This window comes from Coregonus lavaretus (assembly GCF_964263955.1).
Source record: "Coregonus lavaretus genome assembly, chromosome: 31".
NCBI lineage: Eukaryota > Metazoa > Chordata > Actinopteri > Salmoniformes > Salmonidae > Coregonus > Coregonus lavaretus.
In genome coordinates this window covers 26,607,217-26,631,671 of record NC_140018.1, presented here as the reverse complement: position 1 = coordinate 26,631,671, position 24,455 = coordinate 26,607,217, and the positions used below count along the sequence as shown (strand labels likewise).

Sequence of the window (24,455 nt, the reverse complement as noted above, 5' to 3'; positions counted from 1 at the left end):
GAATGTCAGAGGCCAGATAGCTAACGCAACAGCGGCTGGCAATGCTGGTCTGGAGTTTGTCTGAAATGTACCATTATATTTCACATGATAAGCAAACTACTGTCATGCCTTTTCACCCAACAAAAAAAAATCGATGTACACAGATAAAAGAGACGATTCCCTTCAAGTAGATTGTTTTGGTTTTCTTTACCTCATCTTCACTTGCTCTTGCTCTACTTCCTGATATTTGATTGATGGAAAAATCCAGCCAATGGTTAGGCGGCTGTGGTTTTGGCAGAGGGAACTGATTGGTCAGGAGTAAAACGTCCTGCCCCAGAGCGTAATTCATGTTATTATTTGCAAATCTCTTCCTACAAACATCCAAAACTTTCTACAACATGACAACAGTGACAGAACTCCAAGCGCGCAGATTCAAAATCATCAAGTGTATTTTTGATTCACAGCAGAATATATATTCATAGTCGTAAACGGATTAGCAATAATTCTGAAAATGAATTATGCTTGCAATTCTTATTGAATGTATTAAAATGTCAAGTTACACGTTTTTGAAGCAGTCCCTCCCTACCGAGGTGAAATTGGGATATGTGAATTACCATGTAACAGTGTTTGTCCCAAGATTGATGCAGTGTGATCGCTGTAGTGCCTTTGGACATGTGGAAAGTGTCTGTAAAAGAAAGAAGCCAAGGTGTGAAAGTTGTGGATAAGAACATATTAACTGTGGTATGGGTATTGGTTGTGTGAAATGTTGCAATTGTGCTGGGAACCATTTTGCTAAATTTTTGGAATGCCCGACTAGGATGAAAAAATTAGGTGGCTAAAGTCAGGGCCAACCAGAACATGCTGTATCATATGCAGCTGCTGTCAAGAGGGCTGAGGGAGTGAATGGTCCCGAAGGGCCCATGGTGGTGGGTAGGCCTTCACTGCAGGCGGTAGGTGTTGCCTCTCATCAGCAGGACCCAGATATTATACATGTTAAGAAGGTGGGATTTGTAGTATTTGTGGCTATAGTGATCAACGACACTACCAAAGTGGAGGAAAAGTCCAGAAAAACGGACATAATTGTGGAGCGGTTTCTGGGATTGGAGGACCTCTACGAAGTTACATGAAAGGCTGTCACGAGCCGTACTACCCTCTCAGGCCCCAGCGACTTTGTGGTATGGTTTTATTTTTAACTTTGAATCCAGAAGTGGGCAGCGATACAACCTTTTGGATGTAGTCGGCCCTAAACAAAAAAACGATTACTGTATGTGAAGGCAATAAATAAGGTCTTACCTGTATCGGGTTGATTATGATAGGAGGGAGTTGTATGAATTTCAACGACAGTATACTGCCATCTAGCGTATGATGACAGTGTAAGATGGAACATTCCTCTGCGCTGATTCATCGCGTTCTTCTTCGATTGCTTCAACATTCATCGCGCGCGCATCTCGGCCATACAGATGCAAGCCGATGTCAAACTAAAGGGAAAATATGATGAAAGAAACGATTTGCATTGGTCAACGGTTTTTCTGTTTCCATGACAAATCTACGTTATCAACTTGCGACAAACGTGTGCCGCGGTTATCAAACTGTCTTGTTACATTCGTGTACATTTGCGCTGAAAGTTTGTGAAGTTCTGTTAACGATATAATGTTGCAATAAGTTACCGTCGGATATTATTTCCAGTGATGACACAATCCGTTGTTGTACAAGGTGAGTTTGTTTGCTGTCTGCTACGATTTTTGAGCATTGACAAAGATGATCTATATTTTTTATATATTTTTTATTTTTTATTTAACCTTTATTTAACCAGGTAAGCCAGTTGAGAACAAGTTCTCATTTACAACTGCGACCTGGCCAAGATAAAGCAAAGCAGTGCGATAAAAACAATAACACAGAGTTACATATGGGGTAAAACAAAACATAAAGTCAAAAATACAACAGAAAATATATATACAGTGTGTGCAAATGTAGCAAGTTATGGAGGTAAGGCAATAAATAGGCTATAGTGCAAAATAATTACAATTAGTATTAACACTGGAATGATAGATGTGCAAGAGATGATGTGCAAATAGAGATACTGGGGTGCAAATGAGCAAAATAAATAACAATATGGGGATGAGGTAGTTGGGTGGGCTAATTTCAGATGGGCTGTGTATATTGAGCACATTGTTTACCGTGGTCTCGTAAATAAAGCAGCGCCATGTTGGCGGAAGTTGTGTTACCCAGATGGCTGATGATGAGTAAGGAATATCAACGGGAATAGCATTACTTGAAACTGGAAGAGCTAGCTAATGTTTATATGGGTCAGCTGGTTTCATAATTTTCTATGACTGACTATCCCCTTAGCTTTCATGGTCTGTGTTCTGCAGTTGGACAGTGTGGTAACCAGGTGGGCTGCAGGTTTTGGGATCTTGCTTTGCGGGAACATTCCCATGTCAATAAAGTAAGTAATACTTTTTAAAGAAAATAATTAAAGGTAAAATATTTGATTTGATGTGGAAAAAGTCCAGGCTGGTAGCCTAAATATACCTGTCTCCTGTTGTTGTATCACTTGCTGTGTTGAATTGGGACAGGAAGTAAGTATACTGGTATGTTTCCATTGGACATAGCATAGGCTATTCATTATCTGAACAGCAGTATCTCTAACATGTCTTTCCTATTTTTAATTTTTTTTAGAAAGGAATCTACGATGAGGCGCTGAGCAGCTTCTTTCGGAATGTTGACTCAAGGTAATTCCATCCCGCCAATCTCTTGCTGTGATCCATTCAACCCTAGCTACTACATGGCTGTGAAACGTGCATGTTCAGTCAGACAACCAAAAGACCGCTGTGGTTCCCTGCTATGTGTATTTCCAGGAGAAGCGTTGGGGGATCTTGTGACATCACCGGTGGGAGGATCCAATCCCTGAAGGCCAGGGTAAATTCCAGTGATGAGTTATTGCTACAGTTTGATTAATGTGTGTTTGTGTGTCGGCTTCACACCCTCTGACAAGACTAATGTCTTCTACAGGCGGTGCTGGTGGACATGGAGGAGGGTGTGGTGAATGAGATCCTACAAGGCCCGCTGAGAGAATTGTTTGACAGCACTCAGCTCATCACTGATGTATCCGGCTCAGGCAACAACTGGTTAGGGACTGTCTGCCTGCCTCACGGGGTGCCATCTCAGATGCCTTCAAAAATACTTAATATTTTTTTTGTTCTGTATAGGCTGTACATGGTAATTTCCCAGCCTGGTCCCAGATCTGTTGGTGCTCTTGCCAACTCCATTGCTCATTTCTTACGGCATGACTATGAGTGACAAGGACTGATAGCACCAGACTGGCACCCAGTAGTCATTTCCACCAGTACTATTGCAGGTACATTTTATGTTTGATAACATGAATTTGTAAAACAATGGCAAGTGTGCCACCCGTTTATTATTTTCCAGGGCAGTGGGCCACTGGACGTATGGCTCAGCCTACAGGGAACAGATCGTGGACCAGCTGAGGAGGGCAGCAGAGCATTGTGACTGCCTGCAGTGCTTCTTTCTCATTCACTCCATGGGTGGAGGTGAGGACTCAGGAGTGTACAAATGTATTCATAGTCTCATAACTACTGAAACACATTATTAAACACATTATTACTACATGAACGGCATTGGTGCTTTTTCAGTGTGAAGTTTTGGATAACCATAATGTGTTGTGTCCTATGCTGTGATGGTCAGGGACTGGATCAGGCCTGGGCACCTGTGTGTTGAAACTTCTGGAGGAGGAGTTTCCCGAGGTATGTCGTATCGTCACCTCAGTCTACCCCTCAGCAGAGGACGATGTCATCACTTCCCCCTACAACAGTGTCCTGGCCATGCGAGAGCTCACCGAGCACGCCGACTGTGTCCTCCCTGTGGAGAATCAGGTGTGTGTGCGTGCGTGCAAGGTATTTCCTTATTATGCATATGATACATGACAATGTTTCACAATCTGTTACTGACTGTTGTAAATAACAATTCCCTTCCATTTGTCCATTCTTATGATTCCTCTTCCAGTCATTGGTAGACATAATGAACAAGATCAAGCACATGTCCCACAGTGGGAAGCCAGGTTCTGTGATCAAGAAGGACAGTGCCATCATCTCAGGCCAGGGAGGGGTCAGTGGAGCCGAGAAGCCTTTTGATGCCATGAACAACATCGTAGCCAACCTGCTGCTCAATATCACCAGGTAGACTACTGGAGACAAACTGTCTGCTGTCTGTGGCACTAGGCCTTTTATTGACCTTCACAGACCCTCTTCATTAAGCCTTCCAGGTGTTTGAGTCTGGTCTCCTCCAGTGCATTTTACTGCCAGTGTAAAAATCAACATCTGTCTTTTTTAAAGAAATTTTAGAGGAAATTCTGAATTAAGTGCTGCAATAGAATTTCAAAAACCCACCCACCACCAACGACTTAATTGCACAGTGCAGTCATTGCACTGTTAAAGGGGTTATTTATGTCAATAAAGAAGACTAGTTGTTAGTTTTAGGCGATAGCGTTTGTCTGCTTGATTCTGAAATGTCTGATGTGTGATATCAATTAACTGTTTGTTTCTCTGATGTTGCAGTTCAGCTCGTTTTGAGGGATCACTCAACATGGACCTGAATGAGATAGCCATGAACCTAGTGCCCTTCCCTCGACTGCACTACTTGGTGCCCAGCCTCACCCCTCTCTACACCCTGGCTGATGTCAACATCCCCACCAGAAGGTCTGCTCTGCTGTCCCTACTGCTATTTTTACTCATATTTGTTTAGACTCTTAAGTAACTCAGGTTATTATATTTGGAGCTCCTCCACCGGCATCAGTACAAGTACCGTTTGTTGACAGTTATTGAATGGCAAAGCTTTGTCTTATCCATTTCTGTCTTCTCTGATCTGTGCTGTATAAAACAGTGACAGTGATAGCGTGATACTACGCATTTGTTATAAATCCAGGTATCTCAAAATTGAATCTCTGGATTAGAGGTTGACCAGGGAACAGGACTCCTGCGGGATTCGTGCAGGAACAGGACTTACATTCTAGAGTCAAGTTCAGGACGGGATAGGGCTGCACAAGTAATCACATTTTAATTGAAATTGCGATATTGACATGTGCAATATCGGAAGAGGCTGCAATTTAAAAGAAATATTTTTCGCTATACGTGTAACGTCCATTTTTTCTGGTTTACTCTGTTAGTCGTCTCGCTCCAGTTTCCCTCTCTCTCATGCAGCTGCTTGCTTCCGACACACAAGTGACACACCAAGCTCCACCCCGTGTCACTCAAGCAGGCACAGCTTGAGTGACATGCTCGACATGCTTACTCGTTGTAGAAAGATGATACCAGAGTTTCCCACTTGGGAAATATCTGAATCAAACAATAGGAAGCTCTACGCAAATAACTTTTTATTTGAACTCTGAGGTCCCGAGTTTCCGAAATGCATTAGAGACAGCTTGAGTCTGCATGCTTCTGCTAGCTAGCCCATGCATTCAAGAAACAAGAACGATACCGCTTTCAACTTTGCTTCTTCATATCAATCCACATGTTGTTTTGTATTATACTATTAGTTTCTGTATCTTTATCTCTGCCAACAGCTAGTATGTTAGTCTTAGCATGCTCCACATCATGTGGCAAATAATGTTTGCGTTAGCTGCTAATGCTGGCTAGCTAAATACATTGAGCTAGCAAAGATTATGGAGCTAGGGCATATCTGGCTAGCAAACGTTAGCTATAATGCAGGCTCGTGCCAGTGGTGGTGCCAGAATGTTGCTTGTGCAACGTCATGTTCTGAATCCGAGAGAATAGGTGAAGCAGATTCTAAAATAATTGTCAGAATATAACATTTCTATTCAAAAGGTTGGGTCCCCTGGGAAAAACTGACCAACACTTTGGTTTCTACCCTGTCACAACTCCTACTATACTGGCTTTTTCATTCATTGTCATGACAAACAACAACACCAACCATAGAATTAGAATAGCCTACTCATTTTTATTTATATGATTCCAACAGTTCACATAATATACAGTGCATTTGGAAAGTATTCAGATCCCTTCCCTTTTTCCATATTTTGTTATGTTACAGCCTTATTCTAAAATTGCTTAAATAAAAAATGTTCCTCATCAATCTACACACAGTACCCCATAATGACAAAGCGAAAACAGGTTTTTAGACATTTTTGCAAATGTATTTAAAATAAAAAGCCAAAATACCTTATTTACATAAGTATTCAGACCCTTTGCTATGCCCGGGCAAACTGAGCAATCGGGGGAGAAGGGCCTTGGTCAGGGAGGTGACCAAGAACCCAATAGTCACTCTGACAGAGCTCCAGAGAACCTTCCAGAAGGACAACCATCTCTGCAGCACTCCACCAATCAGGACTTTATGGTAGATTGGCCAGACAAAAGCCACTCCTCATTAAAAGGCACATGACAGCCCGCTTGGAGTTTGCCAAAAGGCACCTAAAGGACTCAGATCATGAGAAACAAGATTCTCTGGTCTGATGAAACCAAGATTGAACTCTTTGGCCTGAATGCCAAGCGTCACGTCTGGAGTAAATCTGGCACCATCCCTACGGTGAAGCATGGTGGTGGCAGCATAATGCTGTGGGGATGTTTTTCAGCGGCAGGTACTGGGAGACTAGTCAGGATCGAGGGAAAGATGAATGGGGCAAAGTACAGAGATTATTTATAAATTAGCATTATGGTGTATTGTATGTAGATTGATGAGGGGGAAAAAACAATTTAATCCATTTTAGAATAAGGCTATAATTTAACAAAATGTGGAAAAAGTCAAGGGGTCTGAATACTTTCCGAATGCACTGTATATATTGTAATGACCTGGCTAGATCATAAATGAACAAATGTCCAGACAGAGGATTTAGTTTACGAATTCCCAGTTTATTAACCAAACTCAACACAGGCTACTGTTTGGCCGTAGCCCACGCCAAATAAATCAAGGATAAACTCACGCAGCAGAGTGCCGCTAAAGGAATAAGTTATTTCTGATTTCTGAGTGTTCAAATGAGCACGGGACAGGGGGGGGGGGGGGGGTTATCGGGACAGGACAGGAAAGTTGTGGGGTTATAGAACTGTTGTGGGATTGGGACAGTACAGGCAAAAAATTTACAGGACAAGACGGAACAGGAATGAATTTTCACTCCTGTGTCAACCTCTATTCAAGATGAACGTGGGAAATATATTAGCAGCACATTGTGCCAATGATCATGTCCAGGCCTGTGAAGTGTACTGCAAAAGGGCTAGTGTGGTATTTCACTTTTCTTAGTTGAATGCACTTTATTTGTTATTGTTAGGCACCATAATAGTGTCTGCTGAATGAGTCAAAGGTAAATGGCATGTATCCCTTCTGTATATTTGTTGTTCCTTAGCTGTGCACTCTGTCTGCCTCAGGCTTGATCAGATGTTCACTGATGCCTTCAGTAAAGACCACCAGCTGATCCGGGCTGACCCCAAACACAGCCTGTACCTGGCCTGTGCCCTCATGGTCCGCGGCAACGTGCAGGTGTCTGACCTCCGCAGGAACATAGAGAGGTGAGACCCAGAGAGAGAGAGAGCTAATAGGGTCATTCCACCTTAAAAAGGACAAGGAAGAGGATTCCGACACCCACCATCTCAGATTTTCCTGAAATTGTTTCTATAGTTAGAAACAGGTAAGATTGGCATTCCTGAAACATTCTTTTGTTGAAATTGTATTTGATATCTGAGAAATTAAGCTACTTGATTGCACGCAAATTGGTCCTTTTAATTTCTAGGATTCACATAATATTCAATAAATATATACTGAACAAAAATATAAACGCAACATGAAACAATTTTCCTGAGTTACAGTTCATATAAGGAAATCAGTCAATTGAAATAAATGTATTAGGCCCTAATCTATGGATTTCACATGATTGGGCAGGGGCGCTGCCATGGGTGGGCCTGGGAGGGCATAGGCCCACCCACTTGGGAGTCAGGCCCACCCACTGTGGAGCCAGGCCCAGCCAATCAGAATTAGTTTTTCCCCACAAAAGGGCTTTATTACAGACAGAAATACTCCTCAGCATCCCGCCCTCCCCCTCTGACGATCCCGCAGGTGAAGAAACCAGATGTGGAGGTCCTGGGCTGGCATGGTTACATGTGGTCTGCGGTTGTGAGGCCGGTTGGACGTACTGCCAAATTCTCTATAACGATGTTGGAGGCGGCTTATGGTAGAGAAATTAGCATTCAATTTTCTGGAAACAGCTCTGATGGACATTCCTGCAGTCAGCATGCCAGTTGCACGCGCCTTCAAAACTTGAGACATCTGTGGCATTGTGTTGCGTGACAAAACTGCACATTTTAGAGTGGCCTTTTATTGTCCCCAGCACAAGGTGCACCAGTGTAATGATCATGCTGTTTAATCAGCTTCTTGATATGCCACACCTGTCTGGTGGATTGATGATCTTGACAAAGGATAAAATGCTCACTAACAGGGATCTAAACTAATTTGAGAAAAATAAGCTTTTTGTACGTATGGAACATTTCTGGGATCTTTTATTTCAGCTCATAGTAGCGTTTATATTTTTGTTCAGTGTAGTAACTAACATCTGATTTGGACCCAATTTCAGAACAATCTGAGATGGTGGGTGTCATGGCTTGCTGAAATGACATGGAACAATTCTTCATTGATCCCAAAGGGGGAAATGACTTTGAGCACTATCCTCCCCTCCCCCGTCTCTAATAAAAAGTGCTGCCAGTTCACCCAGCATCATAACTACTTATAAGACCCAGAGATGACCTTCCCAACTGCTCACTCTCAAATAGTGTTCCCATTCACCGCTGTGTGTTTGTGGTCCACTACAGATGCCCCTGATTCATGACTGGCCCATTCAGCTCCCACCTTCTTCCCTCCTCTCCCTGAAGAGACCTTTTTCATGTGGCATGTTGTCAAGAGCAACAGAAACAGGAGCTTCTATGAGAGCACATACTTGTGTGTGTGTGTGACCACCGTGTAAATCAGGAGGGGAAATCTCGTGGAGCACAGAGACCTCGTGGCACGTTTAGTAATATTCACCTTTCTTGTTGAATTAGCCTGCTCATAAAGATACGATTTAAAGTCAACCCTGGATATGTGGACTGCTTCAGTGTCTGGTACCTGTAATATCCTGTAATATTCATCTGTATGCATGATGGAGCACCTTGCCAGAAGGCAAAAGTGATAACTAAGTGGCTCGGGGAACAAAACATCGACATTTTGGGTCCCATGGCCAGGAAACTCCCCTGACCTTAATCCCATTGAGAACTTGTGGTCAATCCTCAAGAGGCGTGTGGACAAACAAAACCCCACAAATTCTGACAAACTCCAAGCATTGATTATGCAAGAATGGGCTGCCATCAGTCAGGATGTGGCCCAGAAGTTGACAGACATCTTGCCAGGGCGGATTGCAGAGGTCTTGAAAAAGAAGGGTCAACACTGCAAATATTTACTCTTTGCATAAACTTAATGTAATTGTCAATAAAAGCCTTTGACACTTATGGAATGCTTGTAATTATACTTTAGTATACCATAGTAACATCTGACAAAAATATCTAAAAACACTGAAGCAGCAAACTTCGTGAAGACCAATACTTGTGTCATTCTCAAAACTTTTGACCACGACTGTAGTAGATGTGTTGAATGAGAGTTGTAGTTTTTATTTATTGAATGAAGAAATTGTTGTGGTTGTAATGTTGAAAGTTTTAACTTGTAGTTTTTGTTGTTTTGTCTTTGTTAGAGTGATTATTTTGTTTTATTACTGTGCTCAGGGCACCTTTGAAAATGAGACCCTGGTCTCAATGGGTTTCCTGTGACTAAGTAAAAAATCAAATACCCTGTGGGTTGGTTTCCCAGAGCCTAAAATGCACTTTCAATGGTGATTCTCTGTTGAGAAGGAAAAACAGCATTTATTCGCCTTCTCTTCTTCTTCCTCTCAGACTGAAGCCCACGCTGCCGTTTGTGTCATGGAACCAGGAGGGATGGAAGACAGGCCTGTGTTCTGTGCCCCCTGTTGGTCACTCCCACTCACTACTGGCCCTGGCCAACAACACCTGTGTCAAACCCACCTTCATGGAGCTCCGAGACCGCTTCGCCAAGCTTTACAGGAAGAAGGTACATCCTAACCTCTGTTGCAAAATAAGTGTTTACGGTCCAGAAGATTGAGGGTTAAAGACAGCAAAAAGACCCATTTCCATTTCACAGTGGACAATACCAGAGTTATACTAAAGAATGACAAACAGTTAATGTTCTTTAAGCATTCTTATCTAACATGATGGATTGTTTTGGCAGGCTCACATGCATCACTACCTGCATGTGGATGGGATGGAGCAGGGCTGCTTCACGGAGGCTATCTCCTCCCTCTCCTCTCTGATAGAAGAGTACAGTCAGCTGGATGCTACCAAGGACAGACTGATGCCTGATGCAGCCAGACTCAACATCGCCACATGAAGGTCCTCTGTCTGTGTGTTAGCACTAGCAGACTTTACACATAATTGTGTGTGTGTGTGTGTGTTTCTATTAGCAGAAAATAGTACTGTAATTTGATTAATAGCTGGTTTATTTTTTTTATAAGTTACAAAGGATTTCTTACACCTTTGTATCTAAATGATATTCCTCATCCATTAAAATAAATTACAATGAATAACTGAGTTATGAATATGTATGCCTTGAAACATAAGATCAACAATACTAACAAAAAATAATACTAACACTTCATTTTATTGATTTTGATTCTGTATCTAAATCTCTAGTGAATCAGAGTGAACATGCGATTGTATGAGGTATTGTGGTGCTAACTTGGTTGTGAATTAACTGGTAGGAAGATGTATTGTGATCCAGCTGGTACAACACTGTGTTTGGTGTTGATAAGGGGTATGATCAGTGGTTCTCTAGATCATAAAAAATATTAATTAAGATGACTGACCCAGAGCATGTTTGCTCTATCTATTCCTGTTGCCACTACTGGCCTCACTGACAGCCTTACTGTTAATGAGGTGCTGTTAAAACCATAGAATTGAGGTCTAACCCCACATTGTCATCACTTACATTACATTTCCCTTCATGTTAATTGTCAAGCAATATACCCAGAACAAGTTGTCTCTCTCCAGTCTTCATGAGTTGAGGTTCCACGTTTAAATATTCCATATCAGACCATTGGCATATCGCCAGAGAACACAGGCACTGTTTAGTAGCACTTCAGGACCAGGCCGAACCGTGACCAGCTCAGCCCTGTCCACCCAACTACCATGACTCGGACAGAGACCGAGGCAGTTAGGCCAGGCCTGTGTTAGTCTGTGGGTGTGCATATGGCTCTGAGGTTGATATAGATGCTGGAGAAGGTGCTAGAGGAAGCGTAGCTCTGCAAACATGTCCCCGGGGTCATTGCACTTCCTCTGGCACACGCAGGCCGTTATCCACTGCATCTTCCAGCGTACGTTGGAGCCGCCCTTGCACTTGAAGTTGACGGTCACCATTTTGGATTTGTTGGGGACGCAACAGCGCTTGTCAGTGCAGATGCCACAGTAAGTGGGTTTGAAACTCTTGGTGCTAGTGCACCCAGACAGGGTCAGCTTCTCTGCTTTCTTAGCCTGGAACTTGGGCTTACACGTCTTTCCTCTCAGCATCTAGAGGGAAAAGGGACATTTGTTAGATCTTCTCTTGTCATATGATTGATAGAAACCCTATCATACTACTTCTGCTCTCCTTTGGTGAACATACAGTGCCTTCAGAAAGTTTTGACACCCCTTGACTTTTTCCATATTTTGTTGTGTTAAAATGGATTTGTATTTTTTTGGGTGAAAGATCTACACAATACTTTATACAAATGTTTCAACATTTGTATATATATAAAAAAAAAAAATATATATATATATATATATATATATACATACAGTGGTGTGAAAAAGTGTTTGCCCCCTTCCTGATTTATTATTTGTTTGCATGTTTGTCACACTTAAATGTTTCAGATCATCAAACAAATTTTAATATTAGTCAAAGATAACACAAGTAAACACAAAATGCAGTTTTGAAATGAAGGTTGTTATTATTAAGGGAAACAAAATCCAAACCCACATGGCCCTGTGTGAAAAAGTGTTTGCCCCCCCTGTTATAACACAACTCAACTGTGGTTAATCACACCTGAGTTCATTTCCTCTAGCCACACCCAGGCCTGATTACTGCACACAGTACCAGTCAAAAGTTTGAACACACCTACTCATTCCAGGGTTTTTCTATATTTTTACTATTTTCTACATAATAGTGAAGACATCAAAACTATGAAATAACACATATGGAATCATGTAGTAACCAAAAAAGTGTTGAACAAATCAAAATATGTTATATTTGAGGTTCTTCAAAGTAGCCACCCTTTGCCTTGATGACAGCTTTCCACACTCTTGGCATTCTCTCAACCAGCTTTATGAGGTAGTCACCTGGAATGCATTTCAATTAACGGGTGTGCCTTGTTAAATGTTAATTTGTGGAATTTCTTTCCTTAATGCGTTTGAGCCAATCAGTTGTGTTGTGACAAGGTAAGGTTGGTATACAGAAGATAGTCCTATTTGGTAAAAGACCAAGTCCATATTATGGCAAGAACAGCTCAAATAAGCAAGAAGAAAGGACAGTTCATCATTACTTTAAGACATGAAGGTCAGTCAATCTGGAAAATGTCAAGAACTTTGAAAAATGTTTCAAGTGCAGTCGCAAAAACCATCAAGCGCTATGATGAAACTGGCTCTCATGAGGACCGCCACTGGAAAGGAAGACCCAGAGTTACCTCTATTGCAGAGGATAAGTTCATTAGAGTTACCAGCCTCAGAAATTGCAGCCCAAATAAATGCTTCACAGAGTTCAAGTAACAGACACATCACAACATCAACTGTTTAGAGGAGACTGTGTGAATCAGGCCTTCATGGTCTAAAAGCTGCAAAGAAACCACTACTAAAGGACTAAGAAACTTGCTTGGGCCAAGAAACACGAGCAATGGACATTTAGACCGGTGGAAATCTGCTGTGTCTTTGTGAGATGCAGAGTAGGTGAATGGATGATCTCTGCATGTGTAGTTCCCACCGTGAAGCATGGAGGAGGAGGTGTGGGGGTGCTTTGCTGGTGACGCTGTCAGTGATTTATTTAGAATTCAAGACACACTTAACCAGCATGGCTACCACAGCATTCTGCAGCGCTACGCCATCCCATTTGGTTTGCGCTTAGTGGGACTGTCATTTGATTTTCAACAGGACAATGACCCAACACACCTCCAGGCTGTGTAAGGGCTATTTGACCAAGAAGGAGAGTAATGGAGTGCTGCATCAGATGACCTGGACTCCACAATCACCCAACCTCAACTCAATTGAGATGGTTTGGGATGAGTTGGACCCCAGAGTGAAGGAAAAGCAACAACAAGTGCTCAGCAAATGAGCACATATCCTTCAAGACTGTTGGAAAAGCAATCCAGGTGAAGCTGGTTGAGAGAATGCCAGTAGTGTGCAAAGCTGTCATCAAGGCAAAGGGTGGCTACTTTGAAGAATCTCAAATATAAAATTTATTTTGATTTGTTTAATACTTGTTTTTGGTTAATACATGATTCAATTGAGTTGCCCAAACCAGATGGGATGGCGTATCGCTGCAGAATGCTGTGGTAGCCTTGCTGGTTAAGTGTGCCTTGAATTCTAAATAAATCACATTTCATATTTCAGAATTAGAAATATCACGGTGTTGTGGGCATACAAGTCATTTATTTTACATTTCACCCATCATCACCATCTGGACAATGCATCATCAACCCACAGAGAGAGCCTGGCTGGTCAGTGGGCAGTCACCTTGACGGTCTTCATGATGCTCTTCTCACACGGCCGCAGCAGGCAGAGGCGGCGGTCCTTCCTCATCTCACACTTGCCGTTGTCATTGTTGACCCGGACTGAGATACCCAGGCCGCAGGTCTTGGAGCAGGGGCTCCACGGAGTGGTCTGGATCAGGCAGTTCTTCTTCCAGGCTAAAGGAGGATCCCTGTAAGCTTTCGGTATTACAGTATTAAAGGGCATCGCTAGAGGAAGGAACCCGCCTGTACGCCGCCATGCTGCTACAGAGCACATGCTATTCAGAGTGAATCAAGAGCCATCGGTCCTCAGTCATTCTGCCTGCTAAAGATGATTGGATAACCCAGTTGGAGAGAAATTATCTTTAGGCAGGTCATGATGTCAAGATGGTTTCAATTGCCTCTTTGTAAGGTTTGAAGTCAGTGATTGCAAATATATTTGATTTGTGTGTTGGCAATATCAAAAACATCAAGACCTAGTGACAGCTAACCTTTCAGATTCGCTAGAAAGCAGGACTTATTTGTTTTTCAAGCCAAGCAAAGCGAACATTTACTCAAATATATCAAAGAAGCATACTTAAAAGAGGCATTGGTGCTTTTGATGGAACGTGAGCTAGAGCTCTCTCTATGGATGTTTGTGCATGACTGGAACCATCCACCCTACTCCCTCTGCGTGGCTAACCACAGTCAGTCAGCCACACTCCATCCTCTCTCTGCACTTCCCAGCCAAAGTAATCAAAACGCCCTCTGCCTCACTCTTTCCATCCATATTATACAGCAATTAGCATTCCAGGGCAGACAAGCTAGCGGTTCTGGCTCTGGTTTTCCCTGCAAACACACACCTGGCATGGCGGCCATGTTGGTTGTGTCCTGCTGGTGTTTTCTGGAGGCACCGGGGGCGCTCTGGAGGCCAGCTGGCAGGGGTGCGTTGCTCCTCAGAGGGGCAGGACCCAGGAAATCAGTGGGCTTCTGGATGAAGGCCGGGGTGCAGCCGATGGCTCCCGCGATGCACGTGCATTTATACAGTGGGCTGGGCTGGAAGGCCTCGCCGTTCTCATAGTGGACCCCGTTCAGGTCACAACCGACTGCCATCAAGTCTACAGAGAAGGAGATGGGGAAACTGAACACAACTCGGTTGACTGGCCTATGCAGTGCTTGCAGCATTCTTCTGGTCTTAGTGTGTTTCTATTAGTGTAGTTGGCCATGGGTTGTTTGCCTGATTTATATGTGTGTGTGTGTGACCTAATGGGTTATTTTGATGATCAAAGAGACCATAGGTAAATGAGTCAACCAATCCCATGGAACTACAGGTTTATGCAAATCTCCAATCCTGAGTGAGTGGCATGGGATTAAAGTATTTAGCTGTAGTACAGTTTCTAGCCAGTTCTTTGAAGTAGCTGAGTCCTTTTGCACAATCCAGCTCCTGCCCCCTCTGAAAAAATGTAATTGTCATACATTGACTTTTAACTCTATGAATAGCCTGAAGGGGTAACATATGAAATGAAACGTTCACTCACAAGCGCAGACTCCGACCTCATATCGCGGCTGGTCTTTAGAGAAGTCGCAGTACATGCCCTTGTGGGGGTCACAGATGTCCCTCTCGTTGCAGGCCTCTCCTATCTGCCGGGCACAGCTCTTACAGCAGCCACAGCCATCCAGCACAGAGCTGACCCCCGGAGCACACTGGGGCTTGGCCTTGCACTTACAGGGCCACTGGCAGAACTGTTTCCTCTCCAACACGGCCTTGCCGCCTCGCGGAGCAGACAGCTGCCCACCATGGTTCTGAGCCCTGCATAGAGACTGGAGGGAAGGAAGGACAGGGTTCTTGTAGGGTTATGGGTAAAATACCACTGCTTGGGAGGTGGAATTAACAGGGTAACAATTTACTTTGACTACATAGCCATAATGCATTCATTACACATCTATAAGCATTTCATTCACTTTTTTAACAGGTCGTAACCACATTATGAAATGTTAATTAGCTATATCCATTGCATATCTATAGTGCATTCATGTCATGCTATGCAAGAGCTTATATTTAGGTATCTTAATAGATGCATAATTGCAATGACACCGTAGTGTCGTCATTATGGCTGTTCTCAAAAGTGTGCTTCTGCCATAACAGTGTTAGTGAATATGTCTATAGGCCAAACTAGGGCTGTGACGGTCATGTCATTTTGTCAGAAGGTTATTGTCATGCAAAAGAATGCCGGTCTCACGGTAATTGACCATAATTAACATAAACACATTTAGCATCTCCAGGCCTCCATGCATAGGCTACAAGCCGCATACAAGCTACTGATGCGCACCTTTGGAACATCTACGTTTAAAATGAGTCTAACTCAATTTAATATACACCATCACAATAAATCCATTATTTGTTTTAGGCAGGTCTAAAGAAACATTATGATATGAAGAAAATGTACACTACTGGTCAAAAGTTTTAGAATACCTACTCATTCAAGGGTTTTCTTTATTTTTACTATTTTTTACATTGTAGAATAATAGTGAAGACATCAAAACTATGAAATAACACATATGGAATCATGTAGTAACCAAAAAAGTGTTAAACAAAGCAAAATATATTTTATATTTGAGATTCTTCAAATAGCCACCCTTTGCCTTGATAACAGCTTTGCACACTCTAGGCATTCTCTCAACCTGCTTAATCTGTGGTGTCTGTATAATTTTTTATAAGCGTGGCATGTTTATAAATGCTTTATAAATGGGAAAATAGAAATGACAGTACATTAACTGCATAGAATTCATAGTCCTTTCAAAGTTGGCAAACTGCACAGGTATGCTGGCTTCACATGCTCGTGAGAAATGGGAAACTGGGAAGTGGTAAATCAGACATAATTGTGTTCAAGTGCTTTTGAAGTCGGAACATTTTAGCCAGCTTGATAAAGTTGCTAACATTGCTAAAAATAATGTTATCTAGCTTGCTTAACATTGACAATATGGTCAGACTAGCTACATTATCCATATTGATAAGGTTGTAATTGTCAAACTTATTTGTTGTCAGTTTTTGGTTGAAAGGGTAAAACAAGTCAGTGGTGAAATGTCACAACTCAGCAAATCAGGTAACAACATTTTCTCAGTTTCCCACTTTTAATTCTGACTTGGAGGGTCATTCAAGTGAAATTTCCCACTGGGCACTAGGAGCTACCGATAGCACGTGAACGCAGCATTAATTACCATGAAGTGCTTAGCTATAAATGCTTTATGAATGGGAAAATAGATTTGACTTTACTTTGACTGCATATAATTCATACATAGACCCTTCATGTGTGCGTTATAAAGCAGTATGACCATTTTAGGCCTAATTGTGATGTGGAGGAGGGCTGTTACAGTTTTTTTCAATCACTTTGGTGCAATTTCCACAAGTACGTGGTACATTTTCACAACTAAGCACCAAAATCTAAACAGATCATCAAAGTGGCTCATGTTTCAAAACTCTAAGCACATTTTTATTTGCTGAGTACAGCAAACAAATCCACAAAGTCACTTGTTCACTGCACCAAATCACTCTTTCAATTTGGATATATATTCAATCTAAGTATCTGCTTTTCAAAATTCACTTTACTTTTGATATGATTTTCTTGTCATTTGTTAACAATACAATTAACTATCACACAATTCTATAAATGGATCAATTAGACAATAATTTATGTTGGAAGGTAAAACCAAATCATATATGGATGTGGCTGTAAATACTACTTCATCATTCTCCATTGTTTCAATAGGACAAAGTGGAAAGCTTCACTGTGTGCTACCCTTTGGAATTATAGTGTAGTGTACGATGCATTGTTGAAATACCTGGGTTGTATATAACAATATACTGTATTCCATTAATTATATGGATTTTATTGATACACTAAGCTGACAGGCAATACTGTATCAGTTGACAAGTCGCGTAGAAAGGTGATCTTGTACAATGTTAAATCGGGCAGTTATGGCTTACAACACCGTGCTACGTTTTTACAGTAGCCAACTGCTCTACAATACCCATATTTCTAATGATTTGTCCTATGTATGTACTGTAAAAGGATAATGAAACTAAGACTGACATATTTCTCAACATGCTCACAACCTGCCATTGCATACAAATTATTTAAAAAATGTCAAGTTATCGTAAAATACTGTATGGAAAATGATACCATCTACTATTGTTTATATTCAGCACTTCAAAAAGAACAGTTTTGAAATGTGTATCTTGTATTTTTTGCTCTTGGATTCAATGGTAGTTAAAATGACTAAATGGTGAGCCTTTCATTATTTGTTGTATTGGTGACTAAACTAAATATTCTCATGGTATTTCACGGAAAACATAGATTTTGCATTAATGACTCATGAGTGAATGCACAAGTGAAGGTTCTGAACATAAGATAAGGGGCATTGCAAGTCTTATCAGTTTAGACTTTTGTACTTAGAGTCTTTTAAATATTCTACATACATCTGAAAAATTTGCCAAAATGATTGAAAATAACTGTAATGAGTTACGAAAAAGTTATATTATGACCCTCAACTACACAAATTGATCCGTAAAATTTACCCTGAGGATTCAACATGCACCATTGACCTCTGTGAGGAAAAGAAGAAGAAGAAGAAGAAGAAGAAGAAGAAGAAGAAGAAGAAGAAGGTAAGTCACGGGCCTATAGGTGGGTTGGTTGTTTAGCAACAAAACCGACTTGTGAGCCAATATGAGGCAAGCCACCCTTTGCCTTGATGACGGCTTTGCACACTCTTGGCATTCTCTCAACCAGCTTCACCTGGAATGCTTTTCCAACGGTCTTGAAGGAGTTCCCACGTATGCTTAGCACTTGTTGGCTGCTTTTCTTTCACTCTGCCGTCCGACTCATCCCAAACCATCTCAATTGGGTTGAGGTCGGGGAATTGTGGAGGCCAGGTCATCTGATGCAACACTCCATCACTCTCCTTGGTAAAATAGCCCTTACACAGCCTGGAGGTGTGTTGGGTCATTGTCCTGTTGAAAAACAAATGATAGTCCCACTAAGCCCAAACCAGATGGGATGGCGTATCGCTGCAGAATGCTGTGGTAGCCTTGCTGGTTAAGTGTGCCTTGAATTCTAAATAAATCACAGACAGTGATTTAACTTTTAATTGAAGTTCAATTAACTTTTAACAAGCCACACCTGTTAATTGAAATGCATTCCAGGTGGCTACCTCATGAAGCTGGTTGAGAGAATGCCAAGAGTGTGCAAAGCTGTCATCAAGGCAAATGGTGGCTATTTGAAGAATCTCAAATATAAAATATATTTTGATTTGTTTAACACTTTTTTGATTACTACATGATTCCATGTGTGTTATTTCATAGTTTTGATGTCTTCACTATTATTCTACAATGTAGAAAATAGTAAAAATAAACAAAAACCCTTGAATGAGTAGGTGTTCTAAACCTTTGACTGGTAGTGTATATCAGCATAATTTACAAAACATGGTTTGGCCTATTGACTAACACTGGTATGCAGAAGCACTCTTTTATATTAAAAAACTGCCATAACAATGACGCTACACTTTCATTGTAATGATGCCTAAATATGAGCTCTTGCATAGCATGACATGAATCCGCTATAGATATGCTATGGAAGTATTTCATTAACCTTTAATAATGCGGTTGGGACCTGTTATAAAATGTTAATGAAATACTTATAGATGTGTAATACTGTAAATGTGTTATGGATATGTAGTCAAAGGTAGTTGTTACCCAATAGGTAACAGTGCCTGCGATTTAAAGTGTTGCCTTATGTGACTTCATATAGTTTTGCTTTTGGTCAATTCTTGATAAAGTTTAAAGTTCACCAAGAAGTCACCTAAGGTAAAATTTTCAGAACATTCACAACAGTCAACAGGCTACGAACAACGATAAAAAGATAAGAGGCAAAAAATTATATCAATTATATCAGTATTAATAGTGATAGAATTCAGATGAGCATTTTGGTACACACAATATATCATACATTCCTGTGTAGATTACTTTACCATTTTTGTCTTTTTCATTCCAGTATCAGCAATGGCTTATTATTAATCAAGAAACAGAACATGGAGCTCTCGAAAAATCTCTTCAGCCCTCAGACATAAACAAGTAGCTCCTTTGTACATTAGCAGCAAGTCGCACTATTTAGGTCAGTTTAACTGGGAGCAATTCATTTCTGTTCCAGGATATGGAAATTCTATAGCACAGAATTCAAATGTATTATATAAAAAAGGGACAACTCAATGGAAGAAGGGAGTGAGTCAATGAAATGCCCATTGACTATGATTAGGGTTGCAAAGGGAGAGTATATTATTGGAAACTTTCTAAATTTACCAGTAAACTACCAGAATTTTGGTTACTTTTAAGGAATGTATGGAATTTTATCAGATGACATCTATTGGCCTTTTTGGGTACTTCAGATGATCATAAGTGTCTGTTCTCTCTGGCCCTCTGTGTGTCCTTATCACATGTAGAATATATTTTAATAAGATGATTTTTAAATAAAAAGAAAAGAACGGCAAAGCTGTAAATCTTTTTACTAAAGATAAACCAACTTTATAAACCAATATCCTTCATATCTTTTTTACAGAAGTATTTCAAGAGCAGTTATTTTTCCATCTTATTAACATTGCAAAAATCTGATACTTTTTGTCCAAAAAGTATGCAGAAAGGCACATCCATGCTTTTAATATTAGATTACTGTAATGCTGTACTCTACGGCTGCCCGTATAAGGCACTACATAAACTTCAGTTACTGTAAAATACAGCTGCTAGAATCTTGACTAGAACCAAAAAATTTGATCATATTACTCCAGTGCTAGCCTCTGGAGTAATATGGCTTCCTTAACAGGAACTGGCTTCCTGTTAAGTCTAGGGATGATTTCAAGGTTTTACTGTTAACCTACAAAGCATTGCATGGACTTGCCCCTACTATCTCTCTGATTTGGTCCTGCCGTACATACCAACACGTATTCTATGGTCACAAGACGCAGGCCTCCTTATTGTCCTAGTATTTCTATAGAGCTACATTTTTATGGAATGGTCTGCCAATCCATGTAAGAGACGCAGACTCGGTCTCTCAATCTTGAAGTCCTTACTGAAGACTCAACTCTTCAGTAGGTCCTACTATTGAGTGTAGTCAGGCCCAGGGGTGCGAAGGTGAACGGTAAGGCACTGGAGTGACGAACCACCCTTGCTGTCTCTGCCTAGCCTCTGACCCTATTACGGGGGGCTCCCATGCCATCTCTAGGACGCATCACGACATGCCAGGCTTTTTTGCTATACTCGACTTGAGTGGCTTGACTCACTGACGTGATCTTTCTGTCCGTTTTTACGAACCCTCGGGCTCGTACAGTAAAGGAGATCTTTGTGGGCTTTACTCTGCCTTGTCTTAGGGTAGTAAGTTAGTGGTCTGTTGATTTCCCTTTGGTGGTGTGGGGGCTGTGCTTTGCCCCCTGTGTCAGTCCCCAGTATCTATGCTGCAATAGCCTATGTGCCGGGGGCAAGGGCTAGTCTGTCCTATCAGGTGTCCTGTGTGATCTTAGACATGCTCTTTCTGACAATAAAAACGGAGATATTGACAAGGGCAAGGTACCCAGTTTTTGCAATCCTGTAAAACCATTATAACACAAAAATATTTTCCCAACCCCTGATTACAATCTCAACTATTTTCTCTACTAAATGACCATACTCTTATAGTCTCCACCCGGCACAGCCAGAAGAGGACTGGACACCCCTCGGAGCCTGATTCCTCTCTACGTTTCTTCCTAGGTTCCTGCCTTTCTAGGGAGTTTTTCCTAGCCACCGTGCCACTACATCTGCATTGTTTGCTCTTTGGGGTTTTAGGCTGGGTTTCTGTATAGCAATTTGTGACAACTGCTGTTGTAAAATGGGCTTTATAAAATAAATTTGAATGATTGATTGGTTATGCCAAAAATCTGAAGCATTTCTGCCAGGTTTACAGAATGAGTTCATTTCAAAAGCACAGCAAACCTCATACCTCTTGCCCTCTTTTGCCATGGATGTCTTTTTAAAACGTGACGTAAAGGGAACCCTTTTGACTGCGGCTTTACTGTCACGTTACCTCACTCAGCAAGCCTCAATAGTCATTTCCTGCCACTGTGGAATTGGCCACTCATTCACAACAAAACCTTGAATCAAGTTGTAAACATAAAATAAGGCCAAGAAAACACTTTCATTCAAATAACATAACCTAGAAAGTAACGTAAGTTCCACATACTGTAAGGTGTGAATAACATCTGTACAACTGATGCCTTACTTTGAGATCAACCCTACCACCTTTCTCTGTGGTTTGTTGTCAACACCTTTTCCTGGTTCTCCCTAGAAAGCAGGTGTTGAGTATCACATCAAGCCTGGTCCTATCAGAGACCGCGGAGACACAACTCATCATTATTGTTAAGAGAAAAGGAAAGTCGCAGCTCTTACCTGTTGAGCTAGAATGACCAGGAGCGAAGAGCAGAGCAGAGATAGCATCTTTTAAGTACCCAGGTTTGTGTGAACTCTGGGAGCTAGAGAACGAAAGAGTGGGAAGGAGGAATAGCGACCGAGAGAGGAGGGGGAATGGGAAAGAGAGATCGAGGGAGCTGACCTGGTGGAGAGGCACAAAGCACCCCTCTGTCTCCTCTTCAAGCACACCTTTCTGTGGCTTACTGATCCGAAGGAGAAATATTTATCTTCATAACTTCTGGTATGCTCTTAGACCTCCAAGTCCGGCCCACTTGTTTATCCCCCAGTCTGTAGCTCTATTGCCTAACACAAGTACATTCATATTGGATTCATCTGTGCTTTATTCTCGAACCTTGTAGCTTTCAGTTAAAACGTATTTGAAACCACTGACACATTTTAGATTAACATGTTTGCACTACACAAACTAAAGATAGACACCATTTGTGAATTAATTTATATAGAAGTGATATTCTCAAGCAGGAGTGTACAGGGTTTTTCGTCTTCGTGTGGTGCTGGGCATGTCCTTGTTTTGGTGGACCTGGATATATTTGAGTTAACATTCCTTCATTATTTACACTGAGTAAAGAGGTCCCTCTCACATCCAGTAACTTACCTCCAGCCCCTAACACAACATTCTACTACTACAGTTACAGATAATAACAGGTTATTGATAGTTGTTTGCTACAATTTACTGTGGTAAAAGCACATTATTTGGAATTTTTGAAATCACTTAAAAATAATCCAATCAAAAATGGTTATAAAGCGTTAATCATTAGTTTAAATGTAGTGATCAGTCTCTCTGTAAAAACACCAGGAAATCAGCTCCAAGTCATTTTAATTTAGGAAATCTTTTCCCAAGTATTCCCATGCATAATAGAGAGACACATGATCATATACAAATGTAAGCAAGGTTTGACATTATTATTGTTATAGTCAAATATTATATCTGTTTGGGATTCTGAAAATGTCCCAGTTCTTCCATGGCCTGCATACTTACCAGACATGTCACCCATTGAGCATGTTTGGGATAGTCTAGATCGATGTGTATGACTGCATGTTCCAGTTCCCGCCAATATCCAGCAACTGCACAGCCATTGAAGAGGAGTGGGACAACGTTCCACAGGCCACAATCAACAGCCTGATCAACTCTATGCGAAGGAGATGTGTCGTGCTGCATGAGGCAAATCTGTATTCCCAGTCATGTGAAATCCATAGATTAGGGCCTAATTAATTTATTTCAATTGACTGATTTCCTTATATGAACTGTAACTCAGTAAACTCTTTCAAATTGTTGCATGTTGCATTTATACTTTTGTTCAGTATAAATTAGGAGATTAACTGACAGTCAGACCTCCTGATATCGAGTGACAGACAAACAGACAGACAGACAGATAGAAGGACAGACAGACAGAGACAGGCCCCAGTGAATGTGGGGGCACAAGCTGCTGATGTGTCCCCCTTCCTCTTGGGCCTTACACAAGGATGGAGTCTGTGGACAGGATACCTTTTTATATTTTTTATAGTATTTTCTACATTGTAGAATAATAGTGAATACATCAAAACTATGAAAGAACACATATGGAATCATGTAGTAACCAAAAAAGTGTTAAACAAATTCAAATATATTTTATATTGTAGATTCTTCAAAGTAGCCACCCTTTGCCTTGATGACAGCTTTGCACACTCTTGGCATTCTCTCAACCAGCTTCACCTGGAATGCTTTTCCAACTGTCTTGAAGGAGTTCCCACATATGCTGAACACTTGTTGGCTGCTTTTCCTTCACTCTGCGGTCCAACTCATCCCATACCCTCTCAATTGGGTTGAGGTCGGGTGATTGTGGAGGCCAGGTCATCTGATGCAGCACTCCATCACTCTCCTTCTTGGTCAAATAGCCCTTGCACAGCCTGGGGATGTGTTGGGTCATTGTCCTGTTGAAAAACAAATGATAGTCCCACTAAGCGCAAACCAGATGGGATAATAATAATATGCCATTTAGCAGACGCTTTCATCTAAAGTGACTTCCAGTCATGTGTGCATACATGTTTACGTATGGGTGGTCCCGGGGATCGAACCCACTACCCTGGCGTTACAAGCGCCATGCTCTACCAATTGAGCTACAGAGGACCATGGCATATCACTGCAGAATGCTGTGGTAGCCATGCTGGTTAAGTGTCTTGAATTTTAAATAAATAACTGACAGT

The 24,455-nt window shown here is 41.4% G+C and overlaps 2 protein-coding genes across 6 annotated transcripts; one reads left to right on the top strand and one right to left on the bottom strand.

The window, feature by feature from the left end:
• Nucleotides 1-1,516: 1,516 nt before the first annotated feature.
• tube1 (tubulin, epsilon 1) lies at nucleotides 1,517-10,624 on the top strand. Of its 5 annotated transcripts, none has more exons than XM_084148748.1 (12): nucleotides 1,517-1,692; nucleotides 2,352-2,425; nucleotides 2,659-2,711; nucleotides 2,838-2,898; nucleotides 2,992-3,107; nucleotides 3,409-3,530; nucleotides 3,685-3,872; nucleotides 4,003-4,175; nucleotides 4,554-4,694; nucleotides 7,371-7,511; nucleotides 9,915-10,089; nucleotides 10,267-10,624. In XM_084148748.1, the coding sequence occupies exons 1-12, from the start codon at nucleotides 1,668-1,670 to the stop codon at nucleotides 10,423-10,425; spliced, it is 1,428 nt and encodes a 475-aa protein (XP_084004874.1). In that variant the 5' UTR covers nucleotides 1,517-1,667; the 3' UTR covers nucleotides 10,426-10,624. The 5 variants fall into 5 exon arrangements, with proteins under 5 accessions (XP_084004874.1, XP_084004872.1, XP_084004875.1 ...); XM_084148746.1 differs by having other exon boundaries at nucleotides 1,541-1,692; nucleotides 3,685-3,893; XM_084148749.1 differs by having other exon boundaries at nucleotides 1,550-1,692; nucleotides 2,329-2,425; nucleotides 3,685-3,893; nucleotides 10,267-10,616.
• A 325-nt stretch (nucleotides 10,625-10,949) lies between these two features.
• On the bottom strand, nucleotides 10,950-22,321 carry ccn6 (cellular communication network factor 6). The gene is made up of 5 exons (XM_084148719.1): nucleotides 22,233-22,321; nucleotides 15,307-15,589; nucleotides 14,632-14,886; nucleotides 13,794-13,987; nucleotides 10,950-11,600 (listed from the first exon to the last, which is right to left on the bottom strand). Exons 1-5 carry the CDS (start codon nucleotides 22,278-22,280, stop codon nucleotides 11,319-11,321), a joined length of 1,062 nt encoding a protein of 353 aa, XP_084004845.1. The 5' UTR covers nucleotides 22,281-22,321; the 3' UTR covers nucleotides 10,950-11,318.
• Nucleotides 22,322-24,455: the final 2,134 nt, after the last annotated feature.